The following is a 21,455-nucleotide window of genomic DNA, read 5'->3' as shown; positions in this document are numbered from 1 at the left end:
AGCGGTACTTTTCTATCACACAAAAGACCCGAAGCATTCCTCCACTTCAACCAACCAAGTTGAATTCTACTATTAACATCCCCATCTATATCCCATCGCTTTGAACAACGGACCCAAGATATCTAAATCGTCCACACCTTTTAATAATTTGATCACCCAAAGTCACACTTCTGTCACTAGAGCTACTACTACTAAAATTACATTCCATGTATTCAGTTTTAGTTCTATTTAAATGAAGGCCTTAATACTTCAATGTAGACCTCCATATTTCAAGTTTTTCCTGGGCTTTTTCTCTCGTTTTATCCATGAGAAGGATATCATTCAAACTACATTGAAGTTATTAATTGATCTTCGAAATAATTCTCCGCGAGAAAAAAAAAATTATTGACATTCATGTATGAGCAATTGTGATTAGTTTGCCATGATATTAATATTGAATAAAAGCTCAAAACAGTCCCCCAACTATTAACAAGTCTCCAATTTAGTCCCAAAGTTTTAGGATGCTTCAATTTAGTCCCAGACTATTAAAAGTTGCTCTAAATTGGTCATAAATCATATTTTTCATTAAATTTAATGGTGGTATACATGAATGGAAGGGAATTTTTGTTTTGTATGTAATTATTTATAATTATATCCAACATAAAAAAATTATGTATATGTTGTTTGGCTGGATTTAGGCTAAATCTTGCCTAAAAATTATTAAATACTGCTCAAATACGATTAAAAGCAAACATCACAAAATTCGAAATCCCATTTTTCCTCCATCTTCTGTTTTTAAATCTGATTAAATAATTTATTTTGCCACATATATTAGATTTTTCTTCTTCGATGAATTACTCCTCTCTACAAACTTACAGTATCGTATTTACCTGGCTGGAGTCGCAGCCTCTCCGGGTCAAAATGACGCAAGTCAAAGCCGCCTCTCTTTGGTTGAGGGGGATGCGCAAACGCTCGGATGGAGATGAAACATGTCGTCGGCGCAAGCACTGCGAATGGTGACGGATACGAAGGTTGCTTCGTCAAGTGGAGAAGCAGCGAATGAGTACCCGTCTTAATGTTACTTTCTCCGTCGATGTTGAAACAAAAGGTGAGAATCCACGCTCGGATGGAGACGGAGCCTTGTCGTCGGCGCAAGCAACGCAGATGGAGATAGGGACAAAGATGGAGACTGCGTCGTCGAGTCGAGAAGTAGCGATTGAGTACGCTCCTTGAGATGCTTGCTTCGTTGATGGTGAGCAGAAGGGGGGAAGCCGTACAAGTGGAGTGGCGAAGATTTAGGTTTAAAGTGAGATTGTTTTGTGTATGAATCCTCTAGTGAGAATTGGCAAGCCCTTCGTGTGTTTAGTTCTTGAATTTTGTAAATAGATGAAATTATCCTTCAAAATGTGAAAGGAACTATTAATTAAACGGAAAAATTTGTATAGGACCAATTCTGAATAATTTGTAATTGTTGGAGGCTAAATTAGAACATTTTAAAACTCGGAGATTAAAATGGTTACTATTTTAATCTCTATTTATATTTTAAAACTGGGAGATTGAACACAGGTACTATTTTGAGTTTTTTCTCTATTTATATTTATCTGTAGTGGGTAATGTAAGAAGCTATTTTTTGTTGGGATTTTCATGAAAGTTGACGTAATTGGGAGAAATATAGGTGATTGTTGTTTGTTTAACATCATACCTATTTTTTAGTTCTTGGTAATGTATGACACCACTTGTTTTGGGGATTTATTTGAAATTTGGCATCACTTGCCTGTTAGGAAGGGCGGGGGGGGGAGCGGGAGAGATGAATAGTCCTAATACCAATATTTACTTGGGGCTACATACATTCCATCCAATTCTTATGTATCCACAAATCCAACTCCTAACGTTTGGTTTTACATTTATATAGGGCTGCCAAAAAAGTTCGTTGTATTGAACAGGAGTTGTCCGGCTCGTTCGTTAAGTAAACGAGGCGAACACTAAAAAATTTTTAATTTTTAAACCTCGAATTATAAAGGAGCCGAATACAAACAACTCTTTGTTTGCTCGTGTTCGGCTCTTTTTAGCTCGAAATAAAAAAAAAATTATTATATAATATTATATTACATATATTATATATATTTATATCTAAGTTTAAATAGTAATACCTTTAGTAATACCTTTTGTGGTAATGTGGTTAGTGTATTCTTTTGCATACATTTGGTCCAGATTCAAATCCAACACCTTACATCTATTTTTTTCAATTTAATTTTAACGAACTAATTTTGAGCCGAACACGAACACACTGTTCACGAGTCAATTTCGAACACGAGTCGATTTCGAACACGAGCAGTTTCGAACGAGCCGAACACGAGCAAGTCTGTGCTCGCTCAAGCTCGGTTCGTTTACAACCCTATTTTTATACCACCCAAATCTTTCATATCACGTCAAAAATACCACTATTGTAACTTTTAAAAAGTGAAATACACCTTGTCATGCATAGTTAAGATGTTAACCATGTAAAAATTAAATTTTAGGTATTAGATATCTAAATACATAGAACTGAGTGGCATGTTTGTAAATCTTCCTATTTACTATCTTGATTCTAGCAATCAATTATTTTTTTGAACGTGGATAGTGTAGGAATCCGCTTGACATCAGGATTTATGTGAGATTTGTCATCAATTGAGTGCTAGGAGATAAAGGGAGGATCCAGGGAGTGGGTGTCATAGTTCAATCCATAAAACCTTTATGAGGTAATAGACCACACCAATGAGACTAGAGAATTGGATAAGAATTTCCATTCGCCATAACGCAAGTGTATTTCATAAGCATCATATCTTCCAAACTGTTCACAATACCAAATAATATTTTCCAAGAAAAAATGTTTTTGTTGAGCAGCATATCAAAGTCACAGGCATAATACATTAAAGATCCATTCGTGATTTCACATCCATGATTACGTTATACACAAAATAAACAGTTTTCTCAATGCCACATCATTAATAAAATGATAATTCATAATCCCTCTAAATGTTTTCTTCCACTCAGGCTGCTCTATCTCGCCATCATTTGAAAAAGAGCAAAAACAATAATACATATTCTCATATAGCAAACAAATAAATAAAAAGTGAAATCAGAATGCATGATCATGTGATTCATGTATCTTTATACTATATATAACACATATAAGTCAACCAATCAATTGTAGATGTTGCATTTTCTAGGTGCCTTACTTGTCCTACATCTATTAGTGAGATTTTCACGCATGGCATGTCAGCCAATCAATTCAATCTCAAACCATTCAATTTGTACGCGTGAGCAATATTCCTATTTTGATTGCATATTGATAGTATGTTAAGCAAAATAATCCTCATATTCACATGTTATCGTACTTTATAATACATATGTAAACAGTTTACTTATTTAAATGTTAGTTATGTTAAACCTTTGGTGATACTATAGTAGTGTAAATAAATTAGCATATCAGGAGCTGTTAATATAGCCTGTAGGATTTATGCTTGCTGGATGTAGCATATTTTATATCCCTTGTATTGTTTTTTAATGATATCCATCTCAACTATTTACAGCGAGATTCTCTGTTTTCTTCAGCTTATTTTTGGCATCATTCAAGTTTTGACTCCTTGTGCTCTCATTTTAAGTGAAAGAACAAAATTATTACTGTTTAGCACTACTATAACATCTTAAAAGTGTATTGCTGGAAATAAGGGTGATGATTTATAAAAGTTTATGTGAAATGTTATATCATTGGTTAACTGTAGGAATCTGCATGGCTACAAAGTTTGAGCTAAAATGAAAACTCTCTCCACTATTATTGATTTATTTTGTCTCAGGAACCAAAGGACATTTCGGCCTAAAAAGAGTGCCCCGTCTGGTAGTAAGGTAAGACATTTCCATTTGTGTTTTAAAATACTAGTAGCTTATGTTCACTTCTTTTATCCTGAAAAATTTTTTGTGCTCCTTATCTATTTTTTGGGCTCTGACATTGTGCACTTCAAACAAATTCCATGATCTCTAATGTCAATTCTTTCTGCCAAGTGTAATGCAGTTACGTTCAATTTGTTATGAACATGTCACTGTTGTATATCCATTATTTTTCCTTCGATGATTAGCAAAAGGGAACCTGTCCACTTTGACAAGCATTTATGATTCAGAATAATGCGGACATTTGATGTTTAAACTAAAACTCTGCCAATAAAATGTCTCCATTTGTCTTAAATCTACATTCTTTTACCGTTATACTAGGGCCTGATCATTTGATAAATTGGTACAGGGTGCACAACTTCGAAAGCATATTGATGCTACTCTAGGGAGTGGGAACTTGAGGGAAGCTGTGAGACTCCCTCCTGGGGAGGATGCGAATGAGTGGCTTGCAGTTAACAGTAATAATTTTTATTTTAATTTAAGATAGATTAACTTCCTTCTAGCAGTAGCTTTATTATCATTATTATTTTCTGGGGTTCAAACTCCAAATGCTCAATTCTGAAAATATGTATGGAATCTATGGAAACGTGATCTTAAATGTAATGATTTTTATTTGTTTATGTACGTCTGAATGATAGTTGTTCTTTATACAGAATAGTAGCAGGATGTTAGCTAATTCTGAAACAAAGTTAGTTTACTTTCAAAATATATTTTGAATCATCATGAAACTAAGACCATATATCTTTTGAATGCTTTGCAGCTGTGGATTTCTTTAACCAGGTGAATCTTCTATATGGCACACTTACTGAGTTTTGCACACCTGAGAACTGCCCTACTATGACTGCAGGGTCAAAGTACGCCTCCACTGTTTTTTATATCAGTAATTCTCTGTAGAAGTTCTTATTTAACATATTGAAAGTGAAACTCGACATATATTTCATTATTCCTTTAACATTTTTGCACGGCACACCTTCTTGGTATGGTCAGCGCAAAATGCTATGTGGAAGATAATTGTAGTTTCTCAGTCTACCTAGCAGTTGATTTACTTTGTTTTTGTTGACACGGTATTACTTTCCGTTCATGAAACCAAACCTGTTGTAGTTGTTGCACCTGTCATTTATCAACAGTGCCACTAACTTGCTTGTATGAGTATGAAAAATAAGTTATGGAGTTATTACTACTGAGTGGAATTGTTCTCTGATCAGTTGGTATAATAAAGTGCATCTGGGCTGCATACTGTCGGACCATATAGGGGTGTAACTAAGCCAAGCTGGCTCGGGCTCTGCTCGATAAGCGGTTTGTGAATTGAGCTCGATAAGATAACAAGTTAAGTTAAAGCCAGTCTCGACTCAACTCGTTAGCTCGTGAGCTGCCTCATGTAAAAAAAATAATATAAGATGTACTCATAATGTATTGAAATTTAAGACTTTAAATCAGAAAAAAATGATTGCAAATGATATTGAATTTTTTATTTCAGGTGATTCACATTATATATTTTTTAATTGATCATTATATTTATCATTTTATTAAAACACCAGTTTAAATTAATATTTTTTTCTTACTTTCATAATAATCAAATTGACTCAAACTCGTAGAATTAAGCTCAAGCTTAAGTTTGAACTCGACTAATTAATGAAGCTCAAGCTCAGGCCGTGGGTGAATTGAGCTTGATTCAACTCGTTTATACCCTTAGAAGCATATAATGTTGATAGGAAGATGACTTCCTTTCTTAGTAAAACTAGAGGTAACCTGCACTTGCTGAAGGAGAAGATTGTGTGGGGCGTCGTCTAAACTTTACATATGATTTTCACTTTAGAAAAAAGATATCTCATTAATTACCACTATGCTGATGTGCTGTGACTTTCAAGTAATTATTCGTGGATCCTATAAATCTTGTGTACCGTGGAGCTGCTAATAAGAGAAGGATATATATTGTGCAGGTATGAATACAGGTGGGCAGATGGTGTGCAGATAAAAAAACCCATTGAAGTATCTGCACCTAAATATGTTGAGTATCTTATGGATTGGATCGAAGCTCAACTTGATGATGAATCCATATTCCCTCAAAGACTCGGTAAAAAGCTATATACTCTATAATAAAGAATATTAAATTTGTTTATTCTGGTTTCTTACCTTCACTTTATTTACGTTCAGGAACGCCCTTTCCTCATAACTTTAAGGACGTTGTGAAGACAATTTTTAAACGCCTGTTCCGAGTCTATGCACATATATACCACTCCCATTTCCAGAAGATAGTGAGTCTAAAGGAGGAGGCGCATCTCAACACGTGCTTCAAACACTTCATTCTGTTTACATATGTAAGCTAATTTTGAACTTTGATATCAAACATTTTCTCTTTTGTCGATAATTTTTTTTCTGTTATCTTGTTTGCTTTGAACCCCTCATAGTTGGGAACTTGGTTAGTATCATGAAATGGAGCTAGATAATCAAATGAGCAATATCTAGCATCCAAAACCTTTAAAAAACTCATCAAGTACAAAAGCGCGAGCTACCCCATTTGTAACTTTTCTTTAAGCATTTGATTTAGTTAACTTATTTTATTTGCTGTAAATGAAATCATGATATTTTATTTCACCACTCCATGGATGTTCAATCTCTTTGAAATAGTCCATTGAATCCATTGCTGCCCATGTTTTTGGCCCACTTCCATAGAGATTATGCTATGCCATGCCATCATGATTTTGCACAACTTTAGCAAACACATGTAAAAATAAGAACAAAGCTAATAAAAGAATGAAATATAAAAGACGAAAAATAATTTTAATATTCATGACAATAAAATCTAAAATTAAACAATAATTGTTTGCCCAGTAATTCTATATAATGAGATGGGGCATTTACATACACATACCACCCAATTCACATGTATTTACATATCTAACACCCACATCTTTCATACCACATGATAAACCCACCATTTTAACTTGTACAAGATGAAATACACGTTGTCATGCATATGCAAGGTGGCATATATATAAAATTAGGTTATTATCTTACATTGTTTACATACACGTTGTCATGCATATGCAAGGTGGCATATATGTAAAATTAGGGGTAGTTTTTTTTTTGTTAGATATGTAAATACGTAAGAATTAAGTGGTATGTTTGCAAATCCTCCTTCTGAGATTCGTTTTATTAACATTCCCGTTATTAGCTTACATTGTTTAATAAAAACAGATATTTCTACCTGAAATGAAATATGTACCTCTCCAACTCTAATATTTGATTTCATATTTACAATGCGATGCAGGAGTTTGGCCTGATTGACAAGAAAGAACTTGCCCCACTTCAGGAGCTTATAGAGTCCATTATTGTCCCTTACTAATATTATGATTAAAACTGTAAATGCTATTTACGGAATAATGTGTGGGTTTGTTCTTGCTATTTGCTAATTCTATTTGAGACTCCTCTCCACAATTTATGCTCTCTCTTTAAATTTCTGTTGCTAAAATTTTGCATTATTTACTAATTGGGTGTGCTGATATAAATCTGCTGTATCACTCTTTTTGTATTTTGCTATTTCTGAGAAATTTTTCTTCTTCCTCTTCTTCTTATTTTTGTTATTTATTATTATTATTATCATTATATATATATGTGTGTGTGTGCTGCATATCACAACCTGTTGGTTGACATCTATGGTATAAGATCCCTTTTGTCGGGCGTTCGAATCCTTTCTGACACAATTAGCCCCAAGAAGTTGGTACTCAAATTGTTAGGCATATTAAGAGTGATTAGAGAGTTAAATAATAATCTTTGGTGATTCCATTTAAAATATTATATATATATACTGCACTTATTTAGTGATAGTGCCATTTTGTAGAAAAATTAAAGAATTATCGTGAAAAAAAAAAGATTTTGGAAAGTTGAATATCATAGAATTTTTTTTTTTATAAAAATGGTCAGCAAATGATTTGCAAATTGCAGCAACACTTTTTTATAAATCTAATTGTGAGAAATTACTCGTAATAAAAATGTTTGAGAAAAATACCTAGAAACAATAAAAGCAGCAAACCATTATATGTGAACAAATCCTAACCCAAATAAAATAAAAAATAATATATGATCGGTTAGTTAATCAGTTTTTTTTTAACTCATCTTAGACATAAATCTTAAGATTATAACATTTATAACAATCGAATTTGAGGTGGGATTCGTTCAAATATATATATATATAATATCCAACAGATTAGCATAAACTCTGTACAACCCTCTCTGAACAACATCTGGGGGATTTTTTTATGACAGTTGAAAATAGAATATATAACATGCAAATTGGGCGAATTGTACAAACGCAGTACAAGTAATTTTCCATAATAACAATGCGACATTTAATGATAAAATTGCTACAAGAGACACCCTATTCCTTGTAATCTATAATAGTAAAATTATAATTATACCAAAAATTTTCAAGCATTCGTAGAAATGGAAATTTCAAACAGGCCCCTGATAAAAATCTGCAAATTATATTATTACCCTGAGGCTTCTGCAGCAGCACCACCCTTGTATTCTCTTTGCTCCTCTTTAGCAAACTCTTCAATTAACATGCGCTGCCTCTCTGTGAGGTTACTGCAATGGCAGAATCATACAACATATTAAATATGTTCAAAATCTTTTTATCTTAACTTTATTATTATTATTATTAAAAATTAACATACATACCATACTATTCTTATATATTTACATATCTACCACCTAAACTTCTACATCTATGCACATAACACTCAAATCTTTGAAATCAAATAAAAAATACCATATCACTAAGTTTTTAATAGTGAAAATAAATCTTTTAATGCAAAACTTTTTAACATAAAGGTGCTATAAAAGTAAATATTAAACTTTAAGTGTTAAAAATGTAAATCCATAAGAATTGTGCGGTATAAATGAAAATTTCCCTATTATTTTTGCTGAATTCAATAATTTTGAAATGTCATATCAACCGAAACTAATTGACACCCATAATTATTGAATATTTCAATTGTTTTCCGAAGAGGCCCGGAAGGAAAGAGGAGTAAAACAAGAGCTTACGCAGGTATTGTAACGTTAAAATGAACGTATTGGTCTCCATAGAATGTTGAGTTCCTCGTCTTCATTCCTAAACAAAAAAAAACAAAATAAAGTTGATGTCTTTGATGGAAAATAGCATATGCTCCTGCAGCAATAAGTGGCGATTCAGTATGACAAATGTGGAGCGAAGCAAACAAATTTGCATAGTCTTTATTCCAATTCTTATGTATTTACATATCTAACACCTAACTTTTACTTTTTATATTTATACCACCCAAATCATTCATATCACATATAAAAATATCACCTTTATATTTATATCACCCAAATCATTCATATCACATATGAAAATATCACTATTTTGATATTTAAAAAGTGAAATACACATTTTCATGCATACATAAGGTGGCATATATATGTAAAGAATAATGTTGTGTTAGATATGTAAATATGTAGGAATTGAGGGGTGTAAATCTTCCGTTTTTTTATGCGTCCATAGGTTAATATGTAGGGGGGGTTGAGAAAATAGAACATTACCTTTCCCTTTTAAAACAACTTTCTGACCTGGTTGAGTGCCTGGCCTTACCTGAGGGTAAAAATGAAAAAGAAGATGTCACAGGAAAAAAAAAAAATCCAAAAAGAAGTGTATAAGGCTAACAAGCATCCTGAGGCATGCTTAATGCGGAAAACTTAAGAAGACCTTAAGAACAACATCCCCAGTAAGAGTTGGGACATGAATAGTACCGCCTAATATAGCCTGTAAGCATAGAAAAAAATAAAATATTAGATGTACATTAATAATAATAATAAAAAAAAAACAATAAAGTGAATCAAAATAACAATGAAAATTAGGCACAGTGACTTGAATAAACGAAAGTATTAGAACCAAAGTCCCAAACAACATCTCTCAGACTGAAATTGTATTACAAAAATAATAATATGAAATACTGTCTCAATAAAAGAAGTTGTCGAATAAATTCTGACAATAATGTCATTTCAACCAACAATTCGGGCTAAATGTCAATAATTTGCACAGCAATGTTTATAGTAAGTTCCGAAAAAAACATGATTTCGGCAAAATCAGTTACCTGAGTAATATTTAGAACAGCATCAACGTGAATATCGGATTTCTCTCGGCGAAAAACTGGATCAGGCCGGACCTATAATAGGATTTCTTTTTTGAGTTTTAAAATTCTTCCATAGATAATCATAAATAAGGCAATAAAATGGAACTTATTACCTTTACAGTAACATAGAGATCACCAGGTTTATTTCCTTCAGGATCTGCACCACCACTGCCATAAACTCTTATAGTGTCATCATCATCCACACCTAAGTGGGCATGAAGCAGTATGAGCATTAATATGAATATTTGACAATTAGCAGTAATTACAGTCTGAAATTTAGAAATAGGCACTGTAAAATCGAGATAATGATCGTACACACCAGGCATGACATCCAGTTTTACTGATTTTGTTCCCCTGAAAACTTTATTGCCCTTGCATGATTGGCAAAAGTTCTACCAACAAAAATAGAAAAGACGAAGAATTTGCAATTACATAATTATTCTTAGCGAAAACATGCTAGCCAAATCAGAAATTTATGAACAAAAAATATTGGAAGATTTACATGCATGCCACTTAAACCATCGATGCTTACATCTCTAACAACTAGAATTTAATTTTTACATGCATAACACCTAACACATTTACCTATGAATGAAAAGATGTATTTCACTTTTTAAAGTTACAATGATGTCATTTTTTATGTGACATTAAAATTTTGGGTGGTATAAATGCATAAAGTAAAATTTAGGTGTTAGATATGTAAATACATAAAAATTGGGTGGTATGTATGTAAATGTCCCAAAATATTTATACCTTTACGGTTTTCCCAGAACCACCACACTTTGAACACGTTGTTTGCATTCTAAAGGGGCCACTTTGCATGAATATCTGTTGCAATGTCAAAAACAAAGGAAAATTATTAAAAAAAATTGCAAAAAAAATCTTATACCAATGTTCCAAGGCAAAGACTGTTCGTATTTTAGTATCTGACCATTCCCATGCCTTTGCAAGTTCTACAAGTCTCGGGCTTGGTACCAGGGGGTACACCACTGCCACCTACATATACAAGGGACAACAATATTAATTATTTGGTTGAGAATTCAACAATTAAGGGGACGTTTTTCTGTTTTTCAGTTTCTCTTTTTGTTTTTATTTTGGGTTCTTTCTGTTTTAAAGCAAAACATGTTTACCCGATTGATTCTAGTACTGTTGTTTTCAAGAACACTAAAAACACCTAATTTATTTTTAGAAATAAAAAATTAAAACCTGTACAAAACACACTAGACAAATACGTTTATAAAAACCAAAGAAAAAACGAAAAACAAAATTGATCCGAAACAAGTCCTAAGTTAACCTACTTTTTTCATAAAGCACATGAAACTTTTCTAAAGAACAACTATCGTACCGCAAGCCTCACAAGGGATGGAAGTTTGAAATGTCAACGTCTTATTGCACCCATGAACGGCCTCCATGAAAGATATCTCAAGAGATACCTACATAAAAGGAAATAAATTAATTCAAATTTCACAGCTAAGAGATGGATTCAAATAGATAGCAAGCTTAACAAATTATTCTTGAAGAAGAACTCACCTTGACATCTTGTCCGCCAAATTCTCTCTCTCTGAAAATGTTCTTGAAGAACTGTAAGCCAAGCAAGAAAAAGAGGCAAGTTAAGAATGGAGGCTTTAAGATCAACATATAAGTGCATTTCAAATTATCATCTGAATTGAAAACCCGTCTTTTATAAAGCTATGAGGTGATCTTACTAGTCACATGCAAAAATGTTTTAAGGTGCTTTAAGGTGTGGAAGTTCATTCCCATTATAGGCTCTCCTTTAACAGTGACATCAATAATCCTAATGCTTAAAAAGCCCTTGCTAGCCGCTGCCCATCAGTTCCCCATTCCAATGATATGAGGGAAGAAATGGCATTATCTTTCGGGATACAATTAGGAAAAAAGATCAAAAATTATACTCCCCATTTTGACTTATCACTCGGGAAAAATGAACAAAAGTGGTTGGATGGTCTTACAAGGGCGTATTCGTGTCCAAAAGTAAAGATTGTCATTGCATCTTCCACCTTCCACAATGTTTTCATTTGTTATTGCAACAAAGTAGCATATCTCCTTTCACGAGTGTATATAAAAGGTTATTTCCATTTTCCTTTCATAAGTAAAGACAGATAATTCCAAGAAAAAAATCAAAATGGTCTCTGGACTATCTTTATGGGGGTACTATAAATGTGTTCGATTTAGTTATTTGGCTCCTTAAATATGAACAAAAATAGTTTCTCTCGTCAATCATTTTGGATCAAATTTTAAAAATTAGGGTACAACTATTATGACTTGATATCAATGACCTCTTTACAGATTAACATTCAAATCCATATGACACCATCGGCCTAATTGTGAGTTTATAAAATTATTCTTTAAGCCTTCGTGATATCAACTTATCACACAAAATTCTCAAGATAATTCTCCATCTTGACCATCTAAATTTAACCCTACAAATTATATCCCAATATATATCTTCATTTCTAACTTACATAATCCAAGCTATTTAAATATATTACGTTTAGATATCATCTCATCTTTTGATAATATCAAATGATCATTGTTTATATTAAATTCACTAAAATTACATATCATACCCCCAGTCTTTATTTAACTAAAGCCATATACCTTTTTTAGAAATCTCATCAATATGAACTATATCATTTTCAAAATGCATTCACCAAAGCACATTGATTTGAATATCCTTTGTAGGCATATCCACAAACATTACAAAAATAGGAATTCCATGTTAATTATTGAATCTAAACATGCAATAATTGAAAACATTTTGGCCAATGCTGATATATCTATATATATCTATGTAAATATATCTATATATAATCATGTAAATATACATTGGCCACAAATTTTTGCCTTAAAGCATACCAGATTAATCCACATCCTACTTGATTGTATACCTTCTCATGATCAATAAAGAACATATGATGATCATTTCTTCATTTTCTATACTTCTCCAATATCTATCTTCACAAAAATATCATTTTCATAGTGGGTCTTCACAATATTAAATCAAAAAGGTTCTATGAAATCAAATTGGTTCTATAAAATTGATGCAACACTTCCAAGCCTACATTCTATTACTCGATCCAATAATTTTATTATATAACTCATAAGTTTAATTCCAATATAGTTGGTATGATCATGAACATTGTCATTGTTCTTAAAAATTAATATCGAATCTCTGCTGCTCCGATCATTTTACATCCTCTTGGTCTTCAAAATCATATTAAAAAGAAATATTAACATAATTACAATAGTATCTTTCATAACTCTCCAAGTCTCAATATGCATCTTATCAGAATATATCACCTAACATATTTCATCATCTCTTTCAGAGTCCCAACTGCATTTTTTTTAAATAATTTTTGTCAAGGGTACACCTCGAATAGATCTAGCTGCTGCCAATACCGAGTAAGAGTATTAAAATATTGGGTGACGGAGAGATCACCTTAACGAAAGTCATTAAGAATGGTCTCAACAGCAAATAGTTCGCTTGTATTGTCCGCACTAGAATAGGTCTCACGGGCAGCATCCCAGATTTCATTAGTCGTGCCATAGAGAAGAAAATTTTCGCCAATATCAAGTGTCATCGAGTTAACCATATTATTCTCGAATTTTCAAGTCTTGTATGACGGATTTGTCGTCATCGGAGCTGGAGCACCACCAGTAAGGTAGTCATCTTTGCCTTTGCCGCATACAAACTTCATGACTGACTGCGACCATTGGAGGTAATTCAGGCCGGTGAGTTTGTGGTCGGTGATGAGGACAAAACTACTGTCTGAATTGTTGGGCAATGGAGACGCAACCGCGGAGGGTGGCTAGAAGTGACATCACTAGTGGAGGGGTTGCAGGCATGGTCGTACTTAGTCATTGAGCACGACAGGAACTGGTTGTGCTCGGTCGCGGAAGAAGATTCGACGCGGGAGATCGCGGGATTGCGGAAGATCGCGGGAACTGGCTGTGCTCGTGGGAGAAGAGTCGACGACAGATCGCAGGATTACGGAAGATCGCGGGAACTGGCTGTGCTCGGGTCGGCGCGGGAGATCGCAGGAGAAGCACGATGCGGGAGACGATCGTGGAAGAAGCGCGGATGATCGCGGGAGAAGCACGGATGATCGCGGGAGAAGCACGGATGATTGCGGGAGACAAGCGCGGAGGCGGACGACGCGGAAGCGGACACAGACGATCGCGGAAGCCGACACGGACGATCAGAGAGAGGCGCGATCAGTAGGAGCGGCGCTCGGATGCGGACGACAAACTAGAGCAACGCTCGGTCAAGGAGGAGGATCACGGGAGTGAAGGGTCGTGATCGAGCCGAGCGGGAGAGGCTTCTCTATGACTCTGATACCATGTCAATTTTGAATAACATTTTTTCTCACTGAATACATAGATAATTAACCTATAAATAGGCGAGTACAAGAGATAAAAGGAGGAAAGAAATTTTTCTACAATTAAGTAATTCCTATAATTATGGAATAAACATAAATACCTATAATTAAGGAATTACCCTTTTATACCATGACAAAATATAGCAAGTACTAAATAGAATAAAGTAAATAATAATGAGCATAATTCCAAAATATTTTTTCCCTGATATAAATCTGAAATCCTCAAATATCCTCTTACCTCATGGGCAGTCTGTAGATGGCATGAAAAATTCAGCGAGAATTGGTGCATATTTGTTTGAAGAATTGTAGATGTGTAGCTTTAATGTTAATAGGTTTGTAGATAGACTCCCTTGAGTGGGGGATATATCTTTTTTTTTTTTTTGAACTGTTATGTAGTGTTTTTTGGATTTTAGTATATTGAATGCGTTCTATTATATTACTGTTGCGAACAACTCCACTGTACGTGGCCAAAATGTTTTTTTTTTCCATAAACAACTGCAAATCAACTGTTCTCAAACCGCAGAAACCAAACAACGTAACAATTTATTCAGTTCAGGGGCTAAATGATCATTTATCCAGAAACAACTGCTAATCAGCTATTTTTCAAACGCACAAACCAAACAGTCAGCCAATTTATTCGGATCAGCTGTTCATCAACAGATTATCAGGATCAGTTATTTATCAGCAGAAGCTAGATAAGCTGCAGCTGCCCCCAACAAACCAGTGACCAATTACACAACCGTCGCATATATGATGGAGTAACATAGAAATAGACATGATACTCTAATTATATGGCTTTTACAAATTTGTTGAATCCTCTTGTAACTTAGTATGAACTTCTATTTGCCTTGATTTTAAGGTCTATTTTTTACTTATCACCCGTTTGTAGGATGAAAAATGCCACATTTCAAGATCAATTCCTGCCTTGAGTACACGCTCATACAATGAGAAAGCGGGTGAGATATCTAATTAATGTATTTCCATTTAACCAAATACATAAAATATTCAATGTTCCAATTTATTCTTCACAATAAATAAAGTGAGCAAATCTAGAATTTTATTTTTGCTTCTTTATAATACATGTTTCACCGAACATCACTTTCTTTTATATGATTTGAAGTAAAATCAATTCAATGTAACGCTCAGCTACCGAGTAGAAATTGATTGGTAGTGGCGGACAACGCGGACAGTATAGCAGTTTAGTGGCAATGGCAGTAACAAAAGCTGTGGACAGTGGTTGGCGACTGACGACGACAGCGAGCAGTGACTAGCGGGCAGGTTGGGGGCGGTAGGCGGCCGATGGCAGGTAGTGGTGGTGACTTGTTTTGAATTCACCCAATTTGAACTAAAAAATGGTTTTCATATATCAAATTTTACGATGCATTTCTTTTTCATCTGACCAAATGCTGATTTTTTTTCAATCCCTGCATTCCTTCTGCATTACCAATCAAAATAAATAGCCCCTGAATAAGAAATCCAGCTTCCCACCATCAAATCTGAACTTTTTTAGGGTCCAAACAAAGGAGTTGCTAGCCTAGCAAGCCAGATTTTCCCATCATGAAGGTATTAAAAAGCATCACTGTATAATAGAGGAGTGAACAATATCCTACAAAAAAACCAAGCATAAAACACTCACTAAAATTAAAAATATTTCTCAATTGACAATTCCTAAGTTAACACACACCATCAGATTAGAGCATATATATCAATTATTTCTAAGTTATTACATAAATATGGAAACTGAGGAGCTCTAAGAATCTTAGTAAATATATAAGTTATTTATTCCTCACAAGCAATATAAGGAGTCATGGTCTTCTTTGATAAAGCAATATCCCTGATAAAATAAAAGTCAATCTTATTCTTTCATATAAGATTGAATCGCTAGCAATATAAACTGCTGCTTCAACATGAAAAATTAAAGAAATGTTGGCTAGCAGAAAAATCAAAGAAGAGGGACTTTTACCCTCATCATTTCACAAGCAAGGTGAGTAATGGTCGTAACCCTATATTCTGCTTTAGCGCAAGATTTGGCCACAGCTACTTGCTCCTCACTCCTTCAGGCGATAAGATTGTTACAAATAAATATATAATATATTGCCTTTTTATCTTCAAAATATTCAATATAATTAGCATCTAAATAAGCTATGACTCTCAGCTCATCATTTCCTTAAAAGACTAGTCCTTTACTAAAGAATTTTTTTGAAATATTTTAGAGTTCTCAAGATAACTTCCCAAAGCTTTTTCTTTAGATTTTGCATGCGTTCACCAACCACACCAACAAGAAGTACCATATAAGAATCATTTGATAGTTAGATATATAAAGTCTCCTGACAAATTAAGATTTTGAAAAGCTAGCTCATATAATATTATGATAGCCTAAGGCCTGGTGAAAATACCATTAGCAAGAAAAATAAAATTGTAAGAATTAAAGAAAGTTATATTACTACCTAACAACAATTTCAAACTGAACTTCAACAAGAAATTCTCTCCATGCAAGTTAAGCGTAATAAATAAATCAACCTCAATGTTAAATGCTTGATAAGCAATGGAAAAGGTATGGAAAAACAGCTGCACAGGATACTCATCAATGATAAGAATAGAATGCAAGGACTGTCATGGGAATTCACATACATCATTCATTCCACCGCCGGAAAAGAAGTCATCAAATGGGCTCCCAAATCCAGCACCTCCAAACGGCCCACCAGGACCTCCTCCAGAGGCAGCTTGCTCAAATGCATCAGGACCAACCTGGTCAAGTTTCCCTTAAATACTTCAGCAACCAAAAAAATAAACAATATTGAATAGTCAAGTTAATCAAAGAATGATGAAAGAATAGTGACAATAAGATCTTATCATAAAGTGACTATCATAAGGAGGTGAATGAGCACGAGGGATGAAACAGAGATGAATAAAACTTTGTGGAACACAAAAAAAGATAGGAGAAAAGCAGCAGAAAGGAAAAAAAAGTGCAGTAAATTCAATGAGAAATAGAGCAATTTCATGGTGGATTCAAGAGTGATGAATTACATGAAGTCATTTGTAACAATGAAAGAGTTTTAGAATATGATTGAACCATACAATTATAATTCAAATCCTTGATGTCCATATATTAAAAATAATTTAATCATCTCAAGTGATGGATCTATAAATCTCTCAGCATAACAGGTTTTCGCTAAAATTAACATCAATAACCATGACTAGAATGCATGATGACAATTTCCACAACTAAAATGCATATCTCAAAATAAATCAATCAGAAAAATTCTCAATGCTACGCCAAGCAAATGACCGTATATTTTAGAAGGCAAGTAGCATTATACAGAGGCAGTCCAGAAATAATAAGACAATTAAGTGTTTCAACATGTTCTATTGCTTTCACATGGATCATTACTAACTCATTTTTATGATAGGTAAAAAAAAATTCTCAGAAATCAAATTCCTTAAATTAAAAAAACCTATTTTCAGCAAATATTATGAAGACGGTATCATCATGGTTAAATAATAAGAAGTAAATGAAATAACAAAGACCAATACCTGATCATAAAGTGATCGCTTTTCATCATCTTTTAGGACCTGCAAAGCAAAATAAGAATGCATTTTCAACTTAATTAATCAAATATTGAGGTAATTAAATTCGATATGAAAATATCTCTACTTCACAATCTAAAAAAAACTGTTACATTACCTCATAAGCTCGTTGAACCTCTTGAAATTTCTTCTCAGCGTCAGGATCCTCTTTATTTGTATCGGGATGAAGCTTCTTTGCAAGCTGGATTAAGAGTAAGTTTATCAGCTAAAAAGGAAGTATACCAGAATATAAACTCATTTATTAGGTGTTGAAAACATTACTATGTAAAACAATTGGAAAGGTGGGTGGATTACTAGGCATATCTCCATATTCAGGAGCTAAAATTCAATATCTCAACAAAAATTTTTCCCTATGTACTTACAGTTTCAACATAACAGCTATCCACAAGGACAATCTATAATTACAATTGTACTTGAAACTAAAAAATAGTCAAATGAACTGCATAAATTGTATTATTATATTACAGGCTATAGCATACGAACCAAGATAATATAAGAAGAAATATGTGTCTCAATGAAAGTAGTCACGATTCAAACATTACTCCAAACATCAGGACTCAGGTTGAACTCATTGTTATTAAAATTAAAAGGAGAATAAAAAAGGCATTTGATCAGAGTGGACCATTAATCTGATTGTGTGGTGAGTAGATCAACACATATCATATTAAATTGGATTAACAAGGAACTCCAAGGGAACCACCCCTTAATTACCCTGGTTTTCAAGAGTTACGAGAACTAGCTGGATAAAATTAATCCAGAATTAAATTGGCATTAGGTTTAACCGATTAGAACCCAAAGCACAGACAAAATCACAGATCTTTGATAACAACAAGGCCTACATAAGTAGCTCTATAAGAAGCTTTTAATATTTAGCTTCTTTCAAAACTTAAAATAGTTGCAAGATGGTTTAATGCATGAGGGGCTGAGTAAGAATTAAATGATTGAAGTTCTTGGCCTTCTAAATCTATGAAATCCTAACATTAAAAACACCTCGGATGGGCTCATGATTTGAAAGCGAAGAGTTCATTTCACAAGAAAAGGGGAAGTTTTTCATCTTCCAGACTGGGAGATTAATGAAAGGGAATCAAAGTAAGTAACAAAAAAAGAATGAAACAACTATATAATTTTGAAGAATGCCTGCAGCTATAAAATGGAATTTCTTTTATGAAATTGCGCACTGAGAATTTCCACTCTCCAAAACAGTTGAACATTAACTAACTAAAGAAAAATGTATCTATGACCAACTAAAAAACTTAATTGATTAGTAAAATATTAATGGGAATGTATGAATCCCATAAAAATAAAGAAAAGGCTCTGATCCCATAAGCCCCTCACATTCAAAATGTAGCCCTTAAGAGTAACAACATTTTTAATCAAATGGATTATGAAAATGTGGCTTATATATGATGTTGATGATCATCCTACCTCATAATACATTATTATACACTTATAATCAACCAATTGGCATTGCTTGCATTTGCAAACCAAGCTTCCATGATTTGTTCTTTACTTAGGGAAATTTACACACAAAGCATGTGATTCTTAGGTATTTACATATCTCACATCTAGAATATCATATTTACATACATAGCAATTTGGTGCTTTAATTTCTACATGAGGCAGATTGAGGTTTCATGTTTAGGTTCAGTCTTAAGCAACGAAAATACATTTCATTTGTTTCAATTTTATTGAGAGAGGGAGAGGGAGAGGGAGAGGGAGAGAGAGAGAGAGGTTACTAGTACTAGAAAATCTCAAACAAAGCGCAATCACATTATTGTTGAGGTCATTGAAGATTGATAGATTAATGAAAAATTCTAATTCATTAAACACTTCAAACTCACCCCATAGTACGCCTTCTTAATATCTGAAGAACTTGCACCCTTACTCACTCCAAGAACGTCATAATAATCTCTAGCGGACATTGATTTAGTCCCTACACATCATTAGAATCAACATAAGCATTAATTTATTCATCATATCAAAGCAAGTAGGCCGCTAAGAACAAAGGAAATTTGACAAAACTGAAGGAATAAAATTAAAATAAAAGTAAATATTCAAACAGGACATACCATGAAAATGCCTCATTTGGGAGCAATTATTAAAAAGACTAGCTCCCCAATTGCCAATGGCCGACTTACCTGAATCAAAACAAAAATTCCAAGATTAACTGCAGCAGTTTAGCAGGATAAAAAACAACGTGTAGTAATAAACAAACAATTGCTTTCAGTATTATTATATTGGTTCAAAACGAAGCCAATGAAGTGGAATTAAGCTCGTATAATTCCATGGGAGGGTTTTACATTCACAGACTAGATGATAGAATCTGTCCACATTCTCAGAAAATTAACTTGCAGATACCCCAAAAACCCCAAAAATAAACAATCATAAAAAAGGGAAAGGAATTAAGAGACAAACCAGTTTTCTGATTCATATCAGCGAGAATCCTTGACGTGGTACAAATCCCCGCGACTTGCCACCGTGCTGAGGCCCATATCTGCATCGATCGTGAAGAGCATATAATGGATCCAAACAACAGCAAAATAAACCAACAAAAACAAACAGAGAATACGAAAAGCTCACGGAAGCGGCGGCGTCGAAAGACTCGCCAGAGAGGATCGAGCGAAGTGACCGGCGGGCCAAACAAACGGCCCGTTGAGCTCCGTGGAACCGCATGGTCAGAGAATTCGCCGGCGATCAGAGATAAAGTCTACTGGTTTCCCATTATTATTCGCGGGAAGGAGCTTTCTGGTTCTCAGAGACAGGGCAGCAGAGGAAGCTGAGATCGAGGTACGTGTTGGGGGTTTAGGGCAGGAAGAGGTCTGGAAATTTCGAAATGGGCCTTTTCCTCTTTTAATGGGCCTAGGAGTACGAAGAAACATATTTATTCACCCAATGAAGCCCACTTAAATATACTTATGGATCACATAAAATTTGTATTTGATATGCTAAATATTTTATTTAATGATCAATAAATATGATATATGATATCACATAAAATGTAAATTATTTTTGACTTTATGAATTTAAAAATTATTTTATGAGATTAATCTTTTTAGCTTGAGGTTTAAAACATTGTTAAATTTTTTTTTCATTTATTTTATTTTAGAAATTGTTAGAAAATAGAGGTATATTGATATAAATTTTGAATTTAATTCAAATACATTTAAAACTAATTATAACATTATGCATGTCATTATTTAATTTATTTACGAGGCATTTATATATAGCAAAAAAAATTAATGTATTTTCATATTTTACTCCCGAACTTTCATAATTACGCACATATCCTTCAAAAATTTAATATTACATCAAAAAAAAATATAAAGCTGTTATCATTTTCTTAAACGTGGGATTCTTAAATAAAAAATGAAAATTTTTATTATTTAATGCCAATTTGTATATTAAATTT

The 21,455-nt window shown here is 33.5% G+C and overlaps 2 protein-coding genes across 2 annotated transcripts in view; one reads left to right on the top strand and one right to left on the bottom strand.

Annotated features, from left to right (window-relative positions):
* Positions 1–7,346, top strand: part of LOC110025712 (MOB kinase activator-like 1A) — a 14,311-nt gene extending 6,965 nt beyond the window's left edge. Inside the window, exons 2-7 of the mRNA XM_020726329.1 lie at positions 3,816–3,864; positions 4,256–4,364; positions 4,667–4,760; positions 5,847–5,980; positions 6,061–6,224; positions 7,178–7,346. Coding sequence (XP_020581988.1) covers positions 3,816–3,864; positions 4,256–4,364; positions 4,667–4,760; positions 5,847–5,980; positions 6,061–6,224; positions 7,178–7,252 — 625 coding nt within the window. The 3' untranslated portion in view covers positions 7,253–7,346. The remainder of the gene's footprint in view (positions 1–3,815; positions 3,865–4,255; positions 4,365–4,666; positions 4,761–5,846; positions 5,981–6,060; positions 6,225–7,177) is intronic.
* Positions 7,347–8,161: 815 nt separating this feature from the next.
* On the bottom strand, positions 8,162–20,866 carry LOC110025755 (chaperone protein dnaJ GFA2, mitochondrial). Its single transcript, XM_020726396.1, has 18 exons — positions 20,627–20,866; positions 20,462–20,540; positions 20,116–20,184; positions 19,888–19,979; positions 18,144–18,227; positions 17,993–18,031; positions 17,090–17,206; positions 11,589–11,639; positions 11,404–11,491; positions 10,990–11,054; positions 10,812–10,886; positions 10,378–10,450; positions 10,172–10,263; positions 10,020–10,091; positions 9,632–9,688; positions 9,469–9,517; positions 8,953–9,019; positions 8,162–8,493 (listed from the first exon to the last, which is right to left on the bottom strand). The coding sequence occupies exons 1-18, from the start codon at positions 20,717–20,719 to the stop codon at positions 8,397–8,399; spliced, it is 1,359 nt and encodes a 452-aa protein (XP_020582055.1). The 5' UTR covers positions 20,720–20,866; the 3' UTR covers positions 8,162–8,396.
* Positions 20,867–21,455: the final 589 nt, after the last annotated feature.

The sequence above is a fragment of the Phalaenopsis equestris genome, unplaced genomic scaffold (genome assembly GCF_001263595.1).
Source record: "Phalaenopsis equestris unplaced genomic scaffold, ASM126359v1 Scaffold000326, whole genome shotgun sequence".
NCBI lineage: Eukaryota > Viridiplantae > Streptophyta > Magnoliopsida > Asparagales > Orchidaceae > Phalaenopsis > Phalaenopsis equestris.
This window is presented reverse-complemented; position numbering and strand designations above follow the sequence as displayed.